The following is a 22517-nucleotide window of genomic DNA, read 5'->3' on the forward strand; positions in this document are numbered from 1 at the left end:
TATATACAATACCCTGGCTGTGCTCCCTTTTCTTTAACTGGGTATAGATCTACACCCTCTTCTGGGAGGCTATATCCTGTTTTTTAAATCTTTCAGTGAGAGGGACAATGTCACCCCAAATAGATGTCAGGGCAAGAAGGGTCACTGGGGGAAGAAGTTCCTAGAACTAGTTCCTGGGGATAAAGGGCAGACTTTCACTCAAACACCTGGGTGTCTATAGAGCAAGTGTGTCATTGCTTTCTGACCCCTTCCCAGCACAGGTGCTGAGGGGTTTGTGCAAAGGGCCTTTTATGTGCCTGCTCAACCACTTGTGGAAGTTGGCTCACTGCTCCCACCCAGAGGAGCCACTCACATCTTGAAATCTTTTCTCCAGAGTCAGGCGAATGTTGGTCTCAATGCTGGTGCGTTTCTTCCTCTTCCTACCAAACACTTCATTGAGGGTGGGGTAGGAGCTTGGAGTGCTCACCGAGGGGTCTGATGGAGAGGATTCTGTTGGAAGGTGAAAGAGCAAAGGAAGCTCAAAGAAAGGAATGGACAGCCAATCCCATCTTCATGGACCTGAGATCCAGCAACTCTTCTGGGTGGGTTCTACAGTGTATTATCAGGACTAGGCCCAACCTGGGGAACAAGACAGACCAAAAATACTGCTTATCCTCATTGCTCCAGGCAAAGATCCTTCATGACTCCCACAGCAATGCCTCCAGTGTTTGTAGTCATGGTTTAGGGACACCCAGACATCATCAGCATGTGTGGGTGTGAGTGGGTACAAGCAGGGCCTCTGCAAGTAACACTCCTGAGTCTGTCTTTTATAACAGGGGTCCCCAGCCTCCGGGCTGTGGACTGGTACTGGTCTGGGCCTGTTAGGAACCAAGCGCACAGCAGGAGGTGAACTTGAATGTAGTATACTTGAATCATCCAAAAACCATACCCTTCCCTGTCCCCTGCCCACCATCCATGGAAAAATTGTCCTCCATGAAACTGGTCCCTGGTGCCAAAAAGGCTGGGAACTGCTGCTTTATAAGTATGCCTGAACACCAAATACAATGTAAACTGTCACTTTGACCTAAAAGCAATGACACTTGGTGCTAGAATGTTGGTATTGAAGCCACTTTTTCCCCCCAGTATAATGGATGGAGCTAAGGCTATTTAATTGATAGGCAGGAATATCCCTTAGGAAGGATTTAGGTGTCAGGTGGGGTATCACACTAAAAATGACCTGTGAGGTCCTTTCCCAAAGATCCTAAGACCCTTTGATCTCATCCCTCACTTTAATACTTTTTTTTTTAATCCTCACTTGAGGATATGTTCATTGATGTGAGAAAGAGAGACATAAAATAGTTGCTTCCTTTATGCACTGCCCCGCCATGGGGATAAAACCTGCAACCTAGTTTTGTGCCCTGACCGGGAATTGAACCCACAGCTTTCTGGCATACGGGAGGCTTCAATGTTTCAATAAAAGTTGTGAAAGGGACAGTCTCTTCCTGAGGAAGGAGCTTCCTTGCCCCGTCCCATGTTTCCATTTGGAAGGGCTTCCAGAGGGTAACATCCCTGGCTGTCCACCTCACCATTTCCACAGTAATCACTAATTCACACATATTTACAGAATAGAGACCAGCCCTAGTGCTGGCTCTGCTCTTCCCTTCTTAGCTAGACCAGTAGTTCTCAATCAGGGACCATAATATCATTCCACAATTCCCATAAGGGATATTTGGCAATATCTGGAGACATTTTGGGGGGTATCTCAGCTGGGGGTGGGTGCTATGGCATCTAATGGGTAGAGACCAAGGATGCTACTAAACGGGAGAGTGCCCCACAACAAAGAATGATCTGATCCAAGATACTGATAGTGCCATAGCTGAGAGACTCTGTCCCTGACAACAAACTCTTCCATTCAGTATTTCAAATACTTGTTCCTTAGCTTACATTCCTGACCTGCTGGAATGCCTCCCTGGCCACCACACCTGACTGAATTCTGAAAACTCCCCTCCTGCTGTAAGGCTTTCCTGACCAGTCTAGTTCACAGTAACTCCCTGTCCTCTGAAAACCTACTCAAGAATTAGCCAGATAAAGACCTTCTATTGTGTCTACTGTCTCCTCCTATAAGTGAGACTTTAAGAAATCCACTTCCCTATCACCCTGACCTACACCTAGTCCAGACAGCAATCTGGGTAAGTGTGTCTGCTCTGCAGACCCAATCCTTGTCTCTAGCCAGCTGTCCTAAGATATATGCTGAGTGGGTCTGAGTGCAGAAGGGAAAAGGTACAAGTCTTCATGGTCACAGACCTAAAGCCATGTCCTCCAAAGGGCTTTCTGAGTAATAAAACTGACATTTTCTCTCCACTTGCCTGTGTCTTATTTCTCAGTTGGTTCCAGACTAGGAAGGAGAAGAAAGAGGTATAATGTATGACTGCCTAAAGCCCCAACACAGACAAGTCACTAACCCCTTCCCTGCAGAATTTTCTAGGGCATAATCCATCCTTATGTCCCTGAGGCCTACCTGCATCACTCAGCCATTTCTCCAGCAGTGGCTTGAGCTTGCACATGTTCTTGAAGCTCAGATTGAGGGCTTCAAATCGTGAGATTGTGGTCTGGCTGAAGTCATTGCCATACAGCTTTCCCATCGCCAGCCCCACATCTCCCTGTGAGTGGGATTGAAAGGAAGTAACTTGAGAAACAAAATGCTTCTCTTCTTGGTCCACATTCTCCACCATCCTAGCAGCAATCACACACCCAATGAAACTGCAAGCACTCATCCATCACCTTGGCTCCTTTCTAGGTTATTTTTTCTAAGATGGAGACACTGAGTGGACCATGCCCATGTGCCTGACTCTTGTCTGGCTCTCATTTATTTCTCTCGCCTCCACTGGAAATGTTCTTATTTTCTCTACCAACAGCAGCTGTGCCTTATTTTCAGGGGACACAGGAACATGATGGGATTGCCCTAAACACATCCTTGAATTTCAAGCTTCCTTGAAATCTGCACTCAGGAAGCCTAGTTTCCACTCACTCAACCCAATTTCTTTCATCTTCTCCCACAAAACCAAACCTGTGTGAAGCCCAGCTTAATGCGCCTCTGCTTGAAGGTCTTGGCAAACTTCTCCAGCTCCTCCAGGTCACTGGGCTCATCAGCCCCTCCAGTGCTGGGCAGATGCTTAGGCAATGGGAGATGCTGGGACACTTCCAGGTGGGGTTCTAAAGAGGATCCTGGCAGCCCAGGGCGTCCAGTTGTCTTAAAGGAAACACAAACCAAGCAGATCCATGAATAGTCAACGTATCAAATGGCATATTCTGATATTTTGTACTAATGGGCTTGGTCAGAGGATAACAGATCCCTGGCTACATTGGGCTCCTACTTTTTGCAATAGCATGGAAGTGGAAACTGGAGTTTCCATGAAGGGATAGCAAATACCTAGAATAATGGGTAGAAACAACAGGAGTGTGGGACAGGGAGGTAGCCTTCTGAGGTTTACCATTCAGTTTTATTCAGTTATATTCAGTTTTATTCTATGACTCACTAACTCTGAGCATTTATCTTCTTCTGTTCAGTTTTCCACCACAAAAGGAGTTGGCAGGGTTGTTTACAAAGATTTCAAAAAGAAGTCTCAAGACAAGGAAAAGGTTGTTTGCTTTGTTCTTTTCCCATGAAGCAAGGTTACTGGGGTGTTCAACAGGCATTAAATGAAGATAACAAGAGGGCATCTGAGACTTATTACATTAATAGAATTTCCATAAAATCTCAAACTCTTATGATTGCCATTTTACTTTCCAAACCATCATTTTCTTTCATGAGAATGTTTTGGGTTTTGCTTTTTTTTTTTTAATCAAAGGCATTCTAGTGCTATGTAAATGAACCTTGATCTCATTTGTTGTTGTCAGGAGAAATAGTTTCTTTAGTTTATTTTCATAGGAAAATAGACTCTTAAACCTAGAATCCTTGTTGTACCCATTTGAGGTCAGGAGTGAATTAAACACATGAAAACATTTATCATTCCACAAATAGGGAATAAAGCCCAAGCTTAGGGACCCAGGCATTGCTCCAGTGCAGGGGCCACTGCCCACATGGACAATGTGGCCTAAGTCCACTTTCTTCTCCCTCCTTCCCAGTTCACTCTTTTCCTAGACTGGGGTTAACTTTATTCATTTTCTCATCAAAGATATTCAGTTTACCATTAAGATAGGCATCCTTATGATAAGTAAGGTAAAAGGACCTGAAAGAAGTTAAGGACTCTTTTCCCCAATGTCTTTTAGAACAGAATGATTTAAACCCATTATGGAATGATCCTGTTTTGCAGGGAGGGAGTGGCATAGACCAGACCTTCAAGACAGTCTCAGTCTTCTTTGAGGCTTTCTTTTCATTATTTGTCCTTTCATTTGACAAACACTTATTAAGTTCTTTGCTAGACTTTCACTCTCTGCCTTACACATCCAATTAGATATACCAAATTGCATTGACTTAGCTTCCCCAAACATTTCCTCATTGATCCCCTCCCCTTTATTCTTGTTGTTACAATCCTAAGTCAGTCCCTTATTACAACTATCCAAGATGATCTTAATAACTTTTTCTCCTGGCTGTCATATTTATAAGATGTGAGTTGATGTTGAGAAAAGTCATCAGGAGGAAGTGGAAGAGCTTATGACTCATGTCCCCATTTATATTAGCCACTAGATGGCATTCTCCTTCCAGATGCCTTTAGTGGACTCCGACCTTCTATAGCCAGGGCCCTTAGTGATCCATGGAGAATCTTAACATAGAAAAGGGATGTTAGAATCTCTGCAATCTTCTGCACATCCACTTCTGCACAGCCATCTCATGCAGCTGTGTAAGTTAACCGTATAGATAGGGGAGGAGTTGCTGCTACAGTACAACTCCCACTACTCTTGCCAAGCCATACACCCTGACATAAGGCCACATCTAGCCTGCAGAAGAGGTGCCTTTTATTCTATTCGGAAAACAAGTGCTGTATAGAACCATGGCAGCTCTCCAAATGGCTCCTGTTGCAGACCTCAGTCCTTCCGACCCACAAATATATGCCCAGTGCAGTAGGCAGTCTAGAATAGGTTTTAAGTGAGGCTCAGAGGAAAAGCCACTGGCTTCGTGGTCTTGAGACATCAGGCCTATGAGATTCTGGGCTTTCCCTGGGGCCTGTGAGCACCCAGGATGGGCTGGCCATTACCTTGGCATCCCTGGGAAGTTAGCTGGCTTCTGGTTTTGAGATAAGTGATGCTAGGTTCTGTTTGGGGATTGAGTGGAGTGCCTGCATAATGGAGCAGGCTAGTCCAGGAGCTAAGATCTCTGGTTCTAAGTCTGACTTCACCAGTGATAATGGGTCAGTAATTTTCTCTGGCTGTGTTTTTATTTTCCCATGAGCCAACAGGACTAATCCCCTGCTATTCCTTCTTCCCAGAGGGGTAAGAGCAGCTTTAAGGGGTTGAGGGGAAACCAATGAGCTTAACCCCATCAGTAGCTGAGGAATTCCTTGAGGAAATAGGAAAAATGTTGTTGTTTACCTGGGACACTAGGCCAGGTCCAGCCTGTGGGAGGAGGAGAGAGCTGTGTTGCTGTGGAAAGGGGAGAAGATTTGGCGGCAGACCTGGGTAAGAGGGGAGGGACAAAGGAACAAATGAATAAAATCCAGGCCATCTGGAAGACATGCTCTGAAACTCTGGAACCATGATAACTCTCATCACCCTTTACTAACTAATCAAGTCCCTCACCCACCTTAAAACCCTATGGAGAGGCCCCCACAGGTACTGCCAGGCATTGTCACACACAGGCAGAGGCAAATCAGACATAGGGATAAACAGATGTAAACAGCAGTCCCCAAACCAGTCTTTCTGCTTGCACTCCTGTCCAGGGTGGTGCAAAGGCTGAGGAGGGTCAAAACAATCTGCTCTGGGATCTGATAACCAGGGCTGGAGAAATCCACGAGGCAAGAAGATGCAGGGTGAATACTAAGATTTTGAGCTGAAGCTGAGAATTTCTGTTTTGCCTGCAGAAGTAGCTGGATGGCTATGTAGGCCCAGCCAAATCTGCAAGTGTGTCAGAACAAGTGGATGGGGCTATACAGGGCAGTGAACCATTGACCACAGGCTCTTGGCAGGACATTTTACACTTAGGAGGAAGGACTAAGAGAGAAGGGGAGACCAGAAACTGAGCCTCTGGAAACTCTACCTGGTGGTATGGATCCTACCTGCTCAGTCCACTGCCTGAGGATTGCTTTCTCCTTCCCTCTCCTGGAAACTGTCCATGAAGGAATTTGTCTGGTTGGTGGTCGTGACAGTGGCCTCTATGAAAGGTCACAGCCAGGCATTCTCACTCTCACTTCAGGGAGGGGCCATCAAACTACCAAAGCAGACAATGGGGTGCTCAGCCACCCCACTCAGCACAGAGCAGAACCTTAGGGTTTCTGCTGTCCCTCAGTTGTTTTACATCACTGAGGTACAGCATCAGCTAATGCTGACCTTTATGCTCCTTAAGCTAAAAAAAGTCAGACTTAATTTTTTCTTATTAAAATAAATAGGCAAGAACCCTGGACTGGGAGTCCAGGGGCCTGAGCATTAATTGTAATCTAACATTTACCGTATGTTGTGTTTTAAAGGTTACAAAGCCTTTTCACATGCATCATTTCAAATAACCCTCAATAACTTTGTGAAGTAGAGTTTTACTACTTTTTCATTTTATGGAGGGGGAAATAAAACCCCAAAGAAGTTAAAGTAAGTATCCTAAGGATACACAGCTAGCAATTTTTTAACAATGGCTTTCTCTTACTCCAAATTTTGAATTGGGCTTTTGTTTGTTTTGCGTTTTTTTTTTTTTATCCTCTGTATTATATGTTGGCTTTATTGGTTGTATGCCTGGGCCAATCTCATATCACTATCTTCCAAAAATAAACTAAATCAAGTGTAATCTTTTCTTTTCTACTCCAGGAGTATGATATACATTTAGCGTAAATAAATGCTTAAAGGTTCAAATATCTTCTCATTCTTCATTATAGTAACATTCTAAGATGCCTTGGACACTAAGGATAAGGATTGAAATTTAGATAGGTTCTAAAGACAGAAGGAACAGTTCCATTTTGTTTGGATTCTGGAGCTTATACTTCTTCCATCACTTTTGGACCTCATTGTTGGACATAGGAGACAGAGAGGTAGTACAGAGGGTGGCAAAGAGCATAGGTTTCAGACAGACCTTTTGGGAACTTTCTAGTAGGTCACCAAAGGCATAATATAAGGTTATTTGAAAATTAAATCAGGAAAATTATTCAGCAGAGCTCATGGCAGATTATGCTCAAGGAATGTTAGCTATTGTTATAAATATTCTAATCCCTTCGTTCTTGGCCAAATTATCTGGAAGATAACTTCCCAGCCAAAGAAAACCTGAAAACCTGTGGGTGGCACTGTTGCTCTACCCAAATAGAATCACAGTCAAGTTTCCTGAAGGGACTTCCAAGGAATTGAGACTTGTCTGTACTGCATTTCCCAAGCAGCTACTCTTTCCTTGTACATCCCCAGTTCTTTGCCACCCTCAAACCACCAGTCTCAACTGGCCATGAAAGTGAGAAGATGGGAAAGTGAAACAGTGAAGGAGATTCAGTCTAGAGGTGCAATGACAGGGTCCCTTCCTCAGGCCTTGCTGTAGAAAAGTTGGTTTTAATATTAGAGGGCCAAGCCACTCACTCATGTGCCAAATTTGGGCTTTCTCACCCAGTAAGCAGCAGCAGTAGCAGCAGCAGCAGCAGCAGCAGCACTTTACTCTACTTGGTCTATGTGGAAAACCCCAGGATTCTTACCTTGCTGCCCAGTCTGGGTCTGAGACAGCAGAAACTGGGATACAGACTGTAGGTGGCCAGGAACCAGCACGAGCTGCTGGAGAGGGTGGAGGGGAGTCACATCCTGCATATGAGGAGACACACACATTACAGAATTTATAAGCTGGGGTGACAGCTCTAGCTGCCTTCTAACTCATCTGTCCCATGGGTCTCCAGACTCTGAAAGTTGGTGGGCAGTGACCTTGCCTTATGTCTCTGTGTATCACTAGTGTCTGGTACACAGTAGCTACCCCATTAATGCTGGTGTTATTACAACTCAACCAAGCAGTGCCTTGCAACTTTTTGTCACTTAAATCTTGCCTTGTTAATCAACTTTTGTGTGTGTCAGTCCTGTCTCCCAGCTTGACTGTAAAAACGCTAAGGATACAGACTATTACCCTTCTCTCAGTTGTTTACCCTAAAAATAACATGCAAGTCTAATTGTCCAATTTTTTAAAAATCTCATGGCATTTTACCATGATAAAAGTCATGTCTTGGCCATTTTCTTGGGCCTGAAACTTCCCTGGAAAAAGGAAGAAAGTTATTAGTTTTTAATAAAAACAATTTGATTAAATAGAAAATTCATTTTCCCTGGAGTTCTCCCACTAGCCCAGGAAATGGAAATACCAATCCCATTGCTTGGGGAATCTGGGAGTCCTTTGGTGCTTGAGACCTCCAGAGCTCTGTGCTGAAATTAGCCCTGTACCCAAATAAAAAACTTGTTAAACTCTTACTGAATAAAGAGATGAAGAATTGTGCATATTCTACTCTTAAATATGACCAGAGAAGGGGTATGTCTTTCTTCCTCAGCTAATCCAGACCAAGAAAGAAGTTCATCACATGAATGCCTTCTCAGACATTTGTGGGTACTGATTCAGGATGCCTCTTTCCTCCCTGTACCGGTATTCTGTTCATTTGGCTTTGACGTAAAAACTTGTTGGGAGGGAAGGGAGCACTAGGGATAGAAACACTCTATAGGTCTCCCCTGAATGTGGCTGGCAGATACCAGCCCCACAGCTGCTAGGTCTGTTCTTTGGGTGTTTTGTTTTGTTTTGTTTTGAAAGATTGCCTCTTTTTTCTCCCAGGGAGGTAGAGACCTCACTTTTCACAAAACCAGCTAGGCTTTACCTTTAAGATGACTTTAAAAAAATGTTTAAATTGATTTTTAAATAGAAAAAAGGAGAGAGAGAGAAACATCAATTTGTTGTTCCCCTTATTTATACATTCTTTGGTTGATTCTTGTACGTGCCCTAAATGGGGATCAAACCCACAAATCCAGTGTATTGGGACAAAGCTCTACCCAATTGGGACTGTTTTGTAACCCTTCCACCCACCCAGACTCCAGGCCTCCAATCTCTCTCACATTCCCTGCAGGGGGTTCTTTAGAACATTACAGACTCCCTGAGTGCCAAATCTAGAGGTCAAGAATTTTGCAAAAGTCTTGAATTAAACTCACTGGCCCACTGAGAATGTCAGGGCTCCCTTACATGGGCTGGCATTTACCCCAGACATCTGGTTTCCGGACATCATGGCAGGTCCTTGACTCAGGTGGCATGGCCTATGCATGAGGGTCTGCTGCAGGGAGTCATTGACATCCTCTGTTTTAATCTGTAAGTGGAGGCAGGGGGAGAACATCAGTTCTGGGCCTTCCCAGGCCAACAGAAATAGAAAATCAGAGATCAAGGCAGCAGATAAGTCATAAGTCCAAAGAGTAAAGAGCTAGCTCAGAGCCTACTGGGCGGTAGCTTGATTTTCCTGCCTGAGTGTGTTCTTCAGAACAGGGAATCTGGTAGGAAACAGAGGTGAGTGGCCCTCTGGAGTACCAATTTGCAAGATGGGGACTCCACTTAGATCCATCATTCCCAAATGCTATTCTGGCACCTGTGCTGATACATAATACATTCTCTTCTTCATTGAAATGAGAAAAAATAATTGTAGTGGCTTAAAATTTTTATTTTAAACTGGAGACGATATTCTTTTTTGGGAGAATGGGAATATATTAGAATGCATTTTATGAAATAACGGTGATCTGAAATGATATTTTTAAAACTCCCCACCTCACAAAGAATAACATTGGCAACCCTTTATCAATCTCTCCCATGTTCTAGTTTTTATATTCTTAGTCCACAAAGTCCCAAATCTGGGAAACACTGATATGAAAGACCAGCTTCCCCTCCATCCCCCTTTGTTTTTCACACCTCCCTGTCCTCTGCATGCAAGGCTGCCTCTGTAGCTGGACCCCTTTGGTGACAGTCCTTGCCTGTCTCCCTACAGGTGGGGACATGTTTCCCTCAGTTACTGTGGCGGTTGCTGCCTGAGAGGCCTGTGGTTGTTTCCAAACTTTCTAACAGCCTCTACCTCTCTTCAGTGCTAGCACCAATCACCTACTCATGGGTTTCCAGGTGTCCAAGAGCAGGGCAGGAAGCACTACGTGTGGCCATCTCTCCTCCCACCCTGAGAAAAACTACCCTCTTGCAGCTTTTAGAAAGTCCATGGAGGTGGGGCAGCTGACTGATTTTGAGTTCATATAATATGGCAAGGAGAACATGATCTGGACCACGCCTTACAAAAGACATTAGAGATCCTGGCTTAAACCATTTTCTTGGTCTACCCTGTGAATCTCACTGACATCCTGGAAGCTCTCCTGTGTTCATTAGTTTAACCTAAGTTAAAGGTTCACGCTAACAGCTATACTTGTGCTTTTAATCTCTGTAGAAAAATGGTGCTTTGGATCATTAGAGGAAAAATTCTCTTCGGTTGGAGAGTCAGGAAGATCCTATGGAGTGACTATTAGAGACTGAGAAGGAATATGGTACCTTGAAGATAGTAGGAACCCAATGCATATTAATTAAATAAAAGACATAAACAGAACCCATCTTTATATAGTCTCCAGGGGGATACAGTGAGGATGGAGCTATACATTTCTTCTAGTCCTATCTCTGATTCTAACTTACTATGTAACCTTGAACACTAATTCAGCCTCTATGGAACTCAATTTCCCCACCTGTTATATAATGCTGCATGGATTTTTAAAAAAATTTCAGTTCTAAAATAGAATTACAAATGCCAATTCCATAGTGTATTTGGCATACAGGGCTCATCCGGGTTCCTGCAGCATTCTTTGACAAAGTAGATCTAAATAGTAACAAGAAACCCTGGTTGTGCAGAAATTGGTAAGACTATGCTTCTTGCAGGGACAGCTTTTACAAATCATTCCTGTCTTCTTCTCACCTAAGGAGACTGTTCTGGAGCCTTGAACACACAGAGGAGGAAGGAAGAGAGAAAGGAAATAGCACAGTGGAATCAAAGAGCGAGGCTTTCTGAAAACTCAAAAAGCCTGGACACCCAGGAATGATCTGCAGCACAGCCCCAACCCCTGCCCCCAGTGCCCCTCAGCTCTTTCCACCCACACTTAGCATCACAGTCTGAGAAACCCTGGTATTCTAATTCTTCCCCCACAAATTGGAGTTCTCATAGTCTAAATTACAGGGAAACATTTTAGAAAGCTAGAAATAAATGATAAACTTTATTTATTTATTGTTTTTGCCTTTTTCTTTTTTAACATCTTTTATTGATATATATTACAGTTGTCTCATTTTTCCCCCTTCACTCCCCTCTGCCTTACACACTCCCTCCCACCCACATTCCCCCCTTTAGTTTATGTCCATGGGTCATACATATAAATTATTTGGCTTCTACATTTCCTACACTATTCTTAACCTCCCCCTGTCTACTTTCTACCTACCATTTATGCTACTTATTCTCTGTACCTTTCCCCCTCTCTCCCCCTCCCACTCCCCTGTTGATAACCCTCCATGTGATCTCCATTTCTGTGGTTCTGTTCCTGTTTTAGTTGTTTGCTTTGTTTGTTTTTGTTTTAGGTGTGGTTTGTTAATAACTGTGAGTTTGCTGTCATTTTGCTGTTCATATTTTTGATCTTCTTATTCTTAGATAAATCCCTTTAACATTTCATTTAATAAGGGCTTGGTGATGATGAACTCCTTTAACTTGACCTTATCTGAGAAGCACTTTGTCTGCCCTTCCATTCTAAATGAAAGCTTTGCTGGATAGAGCAATCTTGGATGTAGGTCCTTGCCTTTAATGACTTGGAATACTTCTTTCCAGCCCCTTCTTGCCTGCAAGGGTTCTTTTGAGAAATCAGCTGACAGTATTATGGGAACTCCTTTGTAGATAACTGTCTCCTTTTCTCTTGATGATTCTAAGATTCTCTCCTTATTTTTAATCTTGAGTAATGTAATTATGATGTGCCTTGGTGTGTTCCTCCTTGGGTCCAACTTCTTTGGGACTCTCTGGGCTTCCTGGATTTCCTGAAAGTCTGTTTCCTCTGCCAGATTTAGGAATTTCACCTTCATTATTTGTTCATATAAGTTTTCAATTTCTTGCTCTTCCTCTTCTCCTTCTGGCACCCCTATGATTTGGATATTGGAACATTTAAAGATATTCTGGACATTCCTAAACCTCTCCTCATTTTTTTGAATTCTTGTTTCTTCATTCTTTTCTGGTTGAATGTTTCTTCCTTCTGGTCCACATTATTGTTTAGAGTCTCAGTTTCCTTCCCATTACTATTGGTTCCCTGTACATTTTCCTTTACTTCACTTAGCATTACCTTCATTTTTTCATCTAATTTATGACCAAATTCAACCAACCCTGTGAGCATCCTGATTACCAGTGTTTTGAACTGTGCATCTGATAGGTTGGCTATCTCTTCATTGCTTAGTTGTATTTTTTCCGGAGCTTTGATCTGTTCTTTCATTTGGGCCATTTTTTTTTGTCTCAGCAACCTATGGCAACCTATGTCACTGCTTTGTGATGCTGTATGTGGGGAAGGGGTCCAGAGGGAACAATGGTGCTTGCTCTGCTCTCTATCGGATTTCAGTCACTTCCCCTGCTACCCACAAGCAAATTGAGCCCTTCTGGTGCTAATTCCTGGGTGGGTTGTACATTCTAGGACCCCGTGGGTCTCTCCAACGAACTCTCCTGTGAGGCTGAGAGTTTCTCCTGCTGCTGCTTCAACCTCCACAGGTGTTTTCAATTGGTGGTTTGAGGCTTTATTTCCCCCCACTGAGACCCTGGGTTTCGAGGTCTGTGTTGCTCCCCAGGTGTTCCTCCCGGTTTATCTGCACATGACAGTGAGACCACATGCTCCACCAGCTGGTCCACCAGGTGCTGCCTTGCCGGCCAGCTGCCACATTGCCTGCCCTGGTACTCCACTGCTGCTTTGCTGTGAGTTCTCTCGGCCCAGCTGCCTGTCTCCACCCCTCCTACCAGTCTGGATGGATGTTTCTTCTTTAACTCCTTGGTTGTTGGACTTCCATACAGTTCTATTTTCTGTCAGTTCTTTTTTTTTAATTGTTGTCCTTCTTTTGGTTGTGCAAGGAGGCACAGTGCGTCTACCTACGCCTCCATCTTGGCTGGAAGTCTTAAACTACTTATTTAAAACCACCACCAACAACAACTTTAATGTTTGCTCTGAGAGGAGGTTTTACTTACACAAAACCTTTATGGCCAGCCTCCCCTCCCCACATCCCCCTTCTCCACCTGTCATTCCAAAGAGAACACATGTGAGGCAGGATGGGGGAAGGGAACAGGGAGAGAATATGGAACACTGGAGCTGAAATCAGGCTAGTGGAACCACCTCAGGCAGTTTGGCCACATTCCAGCTAGAAGGCAAGTGGCAGGATTCCTTTATAGACTCATTATGCTCAGTGGAGAGATAAGGAGGTGCAGCTATGACAGAGCTTGAAAACATGTGCTTTGCCTCCAACATGAGTGCTATCTGTTAGAATCAGTGCCAGGTTTTCCTACAACACTTGATTTCAAAAATCAAATCCATCATAAAAGAAAACTCAGCCTTTCATCTGCTTCCTGGATCAATTGTCCTTCAAACTCTTTTAGGGGCACTGCCCACCTCCCAATTCTGAGAATAAAGTGCCTGATTGCAAAAATTTCTCTGGGTGTTAGTCTACATGTTCCAACAACCCCACATGTTATTATTCTGAGGATTTTTTGGCAACCTTTTACTCTTTCATTTTTCATAATTCATTACCCCATTGGGTGTGAGCTGCTGACAGTAACTCCCAAAAAGACAATCCTAAATAAACCAAAGTGAAAGACAATAAAGGGTACTTCCTTTTCTATGACAAGTTCTAAAATCTCGTCTTTGGTTGGTCGCCCCCGAAAGAGCAGAGCTGGAATAAAAGGGAAGCAGGTACATCAATAACTATTACTGACTCTAGCACACTTCTCTGATAATTGTCTGAGATTTCAGGGACTCAGAAACTAAGAAATTCAGAAATAAAGATCCCCTCACCAAAAAAATCCCTTTCACAGCTGTTGAATGGAAAACACTGGAGTCTTTCCAGGCAACTAGGTGTAGGCTGTGGATCTGGAAGATGAGATAGAGAGACTTCTGTTGGATCCCACTGACTTCTATTGTGGAAACCGGAGGCAAATTGGATGAAAACCTAATTCCCTCTATACTTGTGAAAACCCAATCAAACCCATAGCCTGCCTAGAATTGTAAAGATCATCTCCAGAGTCCCTTTAGTGGTTCTTATCACACAAATGGAATATTTCTCCAGACTCTGCTTAGGACAAACTAACCTCTGGAGACATGGGCCAACACAGAGAGCTCTCTTGTCAGAGCCATTGATCATCCTGTTCATATGTTAGACAACATCTGTCAGCTTAGAATCTTCTCCACCCACTGTACTGGGCAAAAGGTATTATTCTGAATTTGGGCAGTGACCAGGAAGGTAAAAAGGTATCATGGGTGATTATCTTTTCTAATCCAAGTGAACTCCCTGACATCACTTGTTTTAGAAAGCAGTAGCCTCATTCTGGAAGGAGAAAGAGCTCCTTGCAGGAGCTGGAAGCCCTTCATACTTTCCTTACTTGGCTTCATCTCCCAGCCAGGAGGTGTGGGGGACAAGTGTCTACATCCCCAGCTCAGGAGGGCCCAGAGAGCTCTACAGATGAGTCTAAAGTTACATAACAAAATGCTGGTAAAAGTCTGATAAAGGAATGGTCCTCTAACCCTCTCCCGGTTCTCTTTCCGCCAGGGATGAAAGTTTCTATCACCATAGGTGATAGAAAAGAGGGTGTTCTGACCCAGACATACACTTGGACTTCTTTATTAACCATCTGTTTTGGGATCATGCAATGGGGCATGGGGAGACTGGGGTGCTTATCCGTACCCTCCTCCCCCATGACATTTTCACACGGCCCTCTCTAAGGGAAAAACAGACCAACACTAATGAATATATCACTGGTGATGAAAATGATCAAAGCTGTTGTCCCAGTTGCATAACTCATTTGTGGAAAATGTTTCATAAACATTTCACAAGAAGGAGAATTTCAAAGCATGAACATCTCTCAACCTGCCTTCAATTACAGGCAAGATTTTTTTTCTTTCTCCCTCCTTCTACATTTCTGCCTAGCAGTGAAGAACAGTTTCTGTTTTGTGACTGATTTATAAAGGGTTGGCAAACATGTTGTCATGAAAATATTCTAAAAATATATTCCCAGTGGTGGTGTGGGGAAGCAGGTATCTCATCTCAGGTGAATAAGGCTGAAAGTCTCCCAAGAGATGTTGATTGTATTTTCATTTAGGGGACTCTCCTCTCTGCGTGGCTCTTACCTATTTCCTGTGATTAAGGTTTCTGCATCTTCAGATGCCTCTGAAAGTGCCCGGGGAGATGTCCTCATCCAGTCCCTGATCTCTATTCAGACCTATGACAGACAAGCCTACACACACCTTTGCCCATGCACACTGGGATCTTCTTCCTGACAGCATCAAACTTCTAGACAAAGAAGTGATGCAAGGCAGGAGACATGGGGCCCTTTAATAAACAAAGGGCTCCTTAGGAGGCCCGGGCCACTTGAGGTTGCTATCTCCTGAAAAGAAACTTTCCAAAAAAGGCATCCTTGTTTTCCCTGCTTGCACCTACTCTGGAAATACAACAAGCTTATCAGTCATGTTATTTAATGCTTTGGCTTCAGTACTTAGGACATATAGCATTGCTAGTGCTAACACATGTGTGAAAAAATATCCCATCATTTTAAGCACATGAAAGTTTTCTTCTCCCTTTGGTGTATAAGTCCATTAAATCAAGTTTAAAAACTCTGGGAAAGGAATTGTGCCCTCATTTAGAATGCAGCCTCATAAATGTCATGGTGTCCAGGACTTGACCATCTTTAACCACCGCATTGCCTCACAGCCCTCCTGAGATGCCAGCAGTGTCTGCCTGCAGTTGGGAGCTGGAGTGATGAGAGTTCTCTTGTTTTGTCCTGATACCCTTAGAATCAGAATTTTCTGATTCTCCTAATAGTCTCCCTGGAGCTCCTACTCTCTAGGGAAGAACTGCTCCCACATGTAACTGCTGATTTGCCCATACAGAGGGCTGCTCTGCCCCCAGATAAGTAAAATGGCAGGAAGTAAAAGGTACAGTGGGGAAAAGAAATGCTGAGCATAGTCTTAGAATCAAACTCTGAAAACTTTCTGAGTCCATTGGTTCTTTTGGGGAAGGGTCTGATGTGTAAGTGCAATTTATCATCTCATTGGGTTCTCCTGCATACGCCTGGGCTGCCTATCATTGAAGGACTTTGATGTCCTTTTCAGAGGAGGGGATAATTAAAAAAGAGAGAGAGAGAGAGAGACCCAGGAGATAAGCACGAAGCTCAAAATCAACTAGGAGACCTGACTTCAGATCCCATTCCTACTTCTAACTAGTTGCATGATCTAATGTTAAATTATTTTACTCATTTATGTAGGCCTTGGTTATTCCTCTACATTAAGAGGAAAATAGACTAGACAGAAACTACTTGAGAAATTTATAATATATTAAAGAGAATGGGAGCAGACTTGCCAGCATATAAGTATGTTTGTTGTATTGCTCAACTGATTTTACAGATAAAAAGACTGAGGTTTTCAAATGTTAGGAAACCTGCTTAAAGTCACACTGCCAATAAATAGTAGAACTGAGATTTCAATCCAAGTCTATCTGTACATAGTTCTTCTACATAAACCTAACTCTCACTTACTGTGTGTGATAGAATCATAGAACAAAAAACTCATAGAGTAGATAGTGCCAGGTGCATGGCAGATATTCAACAAGTGTTGATTTCCTTCCCTCCACATTAGAATTGGAAGGAAATGTAGATATCGCCTGGTCAAAAAGGTTAGTTTCACAGTTATGACTCCTGAAGACCAGAGAAGGGAAACAATGTGCTCAAGACAACATAGCAGGATTTGCAGCCAAGCCAAACCTGGATATCAAGTCAGGGCTAGTTAGGACAGATCTCCTAAATCCCCACCCAGAATACAGCCGTGTACCACACATTCCATTGTACCTGTGGTCTGGCTTTACTTTCTATTTCTATCACTCTGATATTGTTGTCCATCGGGCTCCTGTAATAACTCAGTAGTAATCCTAATCCCACTGCTCTAATGAGATTTAATCTCAGTCAAAAGAAAAGTCTCCACGCAGAGCTTTCAATTACTATACAGGGCAAGGTTTAGATACAAACAAAACGTTCATCTAGTTGATATGATAATATAATGTGCTTAGCCTAGGAAACAGCATTGTCCTTGATTCCCACATGTATTCATTAACTATAGGGATTTGATATTTGCTCTTTCCTTCCCTTGTTATGAGGTAGATAGGTAGGGAGAATGAAAAAGGCTCAGACATGCCATGAAATCCCTGTCTCAGTGTATATTTTATTAATAAAAATTTTAATAAATTTATTAATAAATTTTCAGAGGAAACCGATGAGAGACCAGATACAGTACTCATCTTCCACACATACACACACACACACACACACACACACACCACCACCAACTTGTGGTTGTGAAGCACTACACAGATTAGTTCCACGAGTATTAGCTCAAGGGAGAAAGTAATATATTTTGGCACTTTAGTGATTAAGAAGCACTTTCAAATGTATTTTCATGTATTCTTCATGATAATTCAATGGGGGTAATGATCTTATCAAATTGTTTTTACAGATGTAGGAACTAAGACAAGGAGAATTTAACTAACATGCTCACTGTCAGACAGCCAGGAGGAACAGACCCTGACTTTCTACTCAGGTCTTTGGCCTTTAGACCCTCCCCTCTTCTGCCTATACCACTCTATGAGGCAGTCACACCAAGCTTTCCTCCTCCAGAATTTCCCATACAGAAATGTGCTTATTAAGACAGACACATTTCTCCTCTCTGTCCCATGTTTTCATGTGTACTGCACACATGATAACCAGTGCAGCCTAGGACTTCCACATGTATGTGGGAACTACATTTACTGAAAGTCAAGTTTGCAACAAGTCTGAGTGGGATTCTTTTTGGCATTTCATGGGTGCCTGTTTGTGACCTGGAAGCCTGTCCCTGAAAGTTTGAGCATTGGCTATAAATACAAGTAAACAATTTTCTCTGGTAATTTTCATCTTTAAGAATAGTCATCGAGTAGGATTGAGGTCCTTGTCTCTTGTATTTCTGTGACATCTCAAGGTAAGGCACCTGTTATGGCCCTTTGATATCAGGCCAGCTCTGACAGCAGTGGGGTAGATAACCTTCCATGTGACATACTTTAAACACAGGCTTCCTCTTTTATAAAGGTCTCCTTCCCAGTTCAGTTTAGTCCAACATTTAGTATGTGCCTGTTGTATACCAAGAGGAACTAGGGACACAAAGATGAATAGGAACCACACAGATTAATAGGAAGATGGCAAGTAAAAAAATCAGAAGTATATACAGTCATAGCAGAGAAAGGTTGTAATTTGCTTTGTTGGAGGATGTCTAGAGAAAGAATAAAATACGGAAAGCACCATAAAAGTACTGAACAGCCCAGAAGAAGGTAAAAAAGGGCATTCCAGGAAGTAGGAACAGCATGTCCAAAGTCACAGAAGGTAAAACAGCACTTTATGTTTAGGAGGACCAGTCAGCTCAGCAGTGCTACAGCCTATGGTGGGAAAGGCCTGGGCCTGTAGCCAGGGTTTGACAACAGAGCCTTGTGTGTCATGGAAAGGACTTTAGACTAGACTTTGGGAGCCAAATGTAACTAGAGTAAAGTGGAATAACATAGTGAGCTTTTTTGGTTTAGTTCAACTATGCTAACAGCTGTGTGAAATACGAATTTGAAGAAAGTGCAATTGTAAACAGGGCAACTAATGAAACAGCTGTTTATTGCAATAGTCTAGGTAAGAACTGGTGAGCACATACTTAAGGCCAAAAGAATGAAAATGGAGCTGGGGAGACAGATGAGGATTTTTTCGGATAGAAAATGTGTTTCTAGCCCTAATGGTTTATCCTTTATAACAAAGGACTTTTTATTTTAGGAATTATCTGTGGAAATGCCTGCACAACTGAAAGTATACAGAAAAGAATCTGAAAGACCACAAACCATCAGACTGTTAATGACAGATGGAGTGGATGGCATTCAGGGCCTAGAAGGTATTTACTTTCTAAATCACATTTTTCTGCAATGTTAAATTTTTAAAAGCTAATTATTCATTTTAAATTAGAAAAATAGTAAGCACTGTAAGTTTTATATATGTATATAGAACTTTTAAGTTTATAAGGTGGTAGTGTTTTTCTTCTGCCTAGTGAAGGGATGTTTTGAGAAGTTTGGGGGGCATTATCAAAGTAATAAAACACATTTATGCAGATATGCAGATATGTATTGTGTGTGTGTATATGCACGCGTATTTTTTATTTTTATTTTTAATATATTTTATTGATTATGCTATTATAGCTGTCCCATTCCCCCCCTCTTTATTCCCCTCCACCTTGTATACTCCCTCCCACCCACATTCTCCCCCACTTTAGTTCATGTCCATGGGTTGTACATATAACTTCTTTGGCTTCTACATTGCCTATACTATTCTTAATCTCCCCCTGTCAGTCTTCATCCTACCATTTATGCTACTTATTCCCTGTACATCTTCCCCCCATTCCCCACTCCCCTTCCCTGCTGATAACGCTCCACGTGGTCTCCATTTCTGTAATGCTGTTCCTGTTCAAATTGTTTACTTAGTTCATTTTTGTTTTGTTTTGTTTTTTAGGTTCAGTTGTTGATAGTTATGAGTTTGTTGTCATTTTACTGTTTGTACTTTTGATCTTCTTTTTCTTAGATAAGTCCCTTTAACATTTCATATAATGAGGGCTTGGTGATGATGAATTCTTTTAACTTGACTTTATCTGGGAAGCACTTGATCTGCCCTTCCATTCTAAACGACAGTTTTGCTGGATAGGGTCATCTTGGATGTAGGTCCTTGTCTTTCATGACTTTGAATACTTCTTCCCAGCCCCTTCTTGTCTGTAAGGTCTCTTTTGAGAAATCAGCTGATAGTCTTATGGGAACTCCTTGGTAGGTAACTGTCTCCTTTTCTCTTGCTACTTTTAAGATTCTCTCCTTGTCTTAAATCTTGGGTTATGTAATTACGATGTGCCTTGGTGTGTTCTTTCTTGAATCCAACTTCTTTTGGACTCTGAGCTTCCTAGACTTCCTGAAAGTCTTTTTCCTTCACCAGATTAGGGAAATTCACCTTCATTATTTGTTCAAATAAGTTTTCAATTTCTTGCTCTTCCTCTTCTCCTTCTGGCACCCCTATGATTTGGATGTTGGAACGTTTAAAGTTGTCCCAGAGGTTCTGAGCCTCTCCTCACTCTTTTGAATTCTTGTTTCTTCATTCTATTCTGGTTGAATGTTTATATCTTTTTTTCTGCTCCAAACCAGTGATTTGAGTGCTGGTTTCCTTCCCATCACTGTTGGTTCCCTGCACATTTTCCTTTATTTCACTTTGCATAGCCTTCACTTTTTCCTCTATTTTGCTACCATACTCAACCAATTCTGTGAGCATTCTGATTACCAGTGTTTTGAACTCTGCATCTGATAGGTTGGCTATCTCTTCATTGCTTAGTTTTATTTTTTCTGAAGCTTTGATCTGTTCTTTCATTTGGACCATTTCTTTTTTTTTTTTTTTTTTGTCTCTGTGCACTTGTTACATAGTAAGGGGCCAGAATGGGGCAACCCAGTCCCTGTCTTGTGATACTATATGTGGGGCAAGGGTCTGAGATGGAACAATGCCACTTGTTCAGCTCTCAGACAGCTTTTAGTCACGTCTGCTGCTACCCACCAGCAAATTGAGCTCTTCTGGTGCTGATTCCCAGGTGGGTGGGTTTGTGTACATTCTAGGATCCTGTTGCTCTCTCCAGTGAAATCTCCCATGGGGCTGGGAGTTTCTCCTGCTACCTCAACCCCCACAGGTTTTTTCAATCAGAGGTTTTGGGGCTTTATTTCCCCACTCTGGAATCCTGGATTATGTGGTCTGTCTCACTCCCTGGTTGTTCCTCCTGGTTTATCCCCATGCAAATGTGGGACTGCCCACTCTACCAGCTGCTACCTTGCTGGCTTTGGTCCTCCAGGCACCACCTTGCTGCGAGTCCCCTCCACCCCAGCTGCTAGTCTGGATGGCTGTTTCTGCTTTAACTCCTTGGTTGTCAGACTTCCATACCATTTGATTTTCTGTCAGTTCTGGTTTTTTTGTTTTTAAATTTGTTGTTGTCCTTCTTTTAATTGTGCGAGGAGGCACACTGTATCTACCTATGCCTGCATCTTGGCCAAAGTACATATTTTTTCTAAAGTAATAACTGGAATTCTAACTCATTCTTTCTCTGTATCCTAAGGTGTTGCTTTCAGCAGGCAACACCTGGGATCTGGCCTGCATACCTCACATATATTTTCATGATGTCCTACAGTTTACAAAGCACTTTCAAACAGATCATTTTGGTTCGAGAATACTCCCATGATATTGAAAAAGCAGATAATGTTATTACTATTTTACAGTGGAGGAAAGCAAGGTTCACAAAAGGTAGCAAATTTATCCAAGGTATGTGGCTAGCTACTGGGATAGTTATGATTTGAACCCAAGTCATTTAAAATTCAACACATCTTTCTAATTCCTAGTATTTTCTGAGTAAGCCTTTCCAAATAAGTGGATTTTCAAAGTCATTAAAATCTCTCCCTACAGCTCCAAAGCCTTTGTTTTAGTTTTGGATATATATGTATTGGTTTCACTTTTGAATAGAGATCTTGCTGAAAGCTATTATATACAGAACTATTTTCCCTTAAAGAGTACCTGAAAGATAATTAAATTAATGACTCAAGCGGTAACTGTGAACTCCTTTTAAAAGCAATCATGCCCTTTGGGGATACTGAAGTGTTTGGCCTTAGCTGGCTGTGGCCCTAAATTGCTTTTCACTTTTCTTAATTTCCAGCTTTGTTTTTACCAGGTTTTTTACTTCTTTTTCACAACCAGGATTTTTTTATGTTTTTATTTTTTTAATCTTGCTTCTAGTAGTCCCCTACTCCACCTCACATTTGCAGCTTTTATTTGCTAGGGGCTGGATAAGACAGATAAGTAAACTTATTACAACTGTTTCTAAAATAAAAATTTAAGGCTCCGTGAAAGGGTTTGGCTTGAGGTCTCATTTTGCTTCCTTTTAATTCTCAGCTGGGTTCTAAACAGGCAAGGCTAATGGCTCTTAGGATAAGTGAAGCACTGAAGAAGCTCCATTATCTTTCTGTAAGAATGGGCTTGCCCTCTGGTTTAATTTCTATTGAATACATATCTATCTTGTTACCCTTATTAGCTTAGGACAGGGCTCCAAGCATAATAGTTAGTTAA

The 22517-nt window shown here is 42.4% G+C and overlaps 1 protein-coding gene across 5 annotated transcripts in view; it reads right to left on the reverse strand.

Annotated features, from left to right (window-relative positions):
* POU2F3 (POU class 2 homeobox 3) overlaps positions 1-22517 on the reverse strand; it is a 108199-nt gene that overhangs the window by 10624 nt on the left and 75058 nt on the right. For all 5 annotated transcript variants that reach the window (XM_036028389.1, XM_036028385.1, XM_036028386.1 and 2 more), the window contains 6 exons: positions 9312-9416; positions 7791-7893; positions 5509-5591; positions 3047-3229; positions 2498-2639; positions 353-489 (listed from right to left, as the gene is read on the reverse strand). In XM_036028389.1, the coding sequence (XP_035884282.1) occupies positions 353-489; positions 2498-2639; positions 3047-3229; positions 5509-5591; positions 7791-7893; positions 9312-9416 (753 nt within the window). The remainder of the gene's footprint in view (positions 1-352; positions 490-2497; positions 2640-3046; positions 3230-5508; positions 5592-7790; positions 7894-9311; positions 9417-22517) is intronic.

The sequence above is a fragment of the Phyllostomus discolor genome, chromosome 6 (genome assembly GCF_004126475.2).
Source record: "Phyllostomus discolor isolate MPI-MPIP mPhyDis1 chromosome 6, mPhyDis1.pri.v3, whole genome shotgun sequence".
Lineage (NCBI taxonomy): Eukaryota > Metazoa > Chordata > Mammalia > Chiroptera > Phyllostomidae > Phyllostomus > Phyllostomus discolor.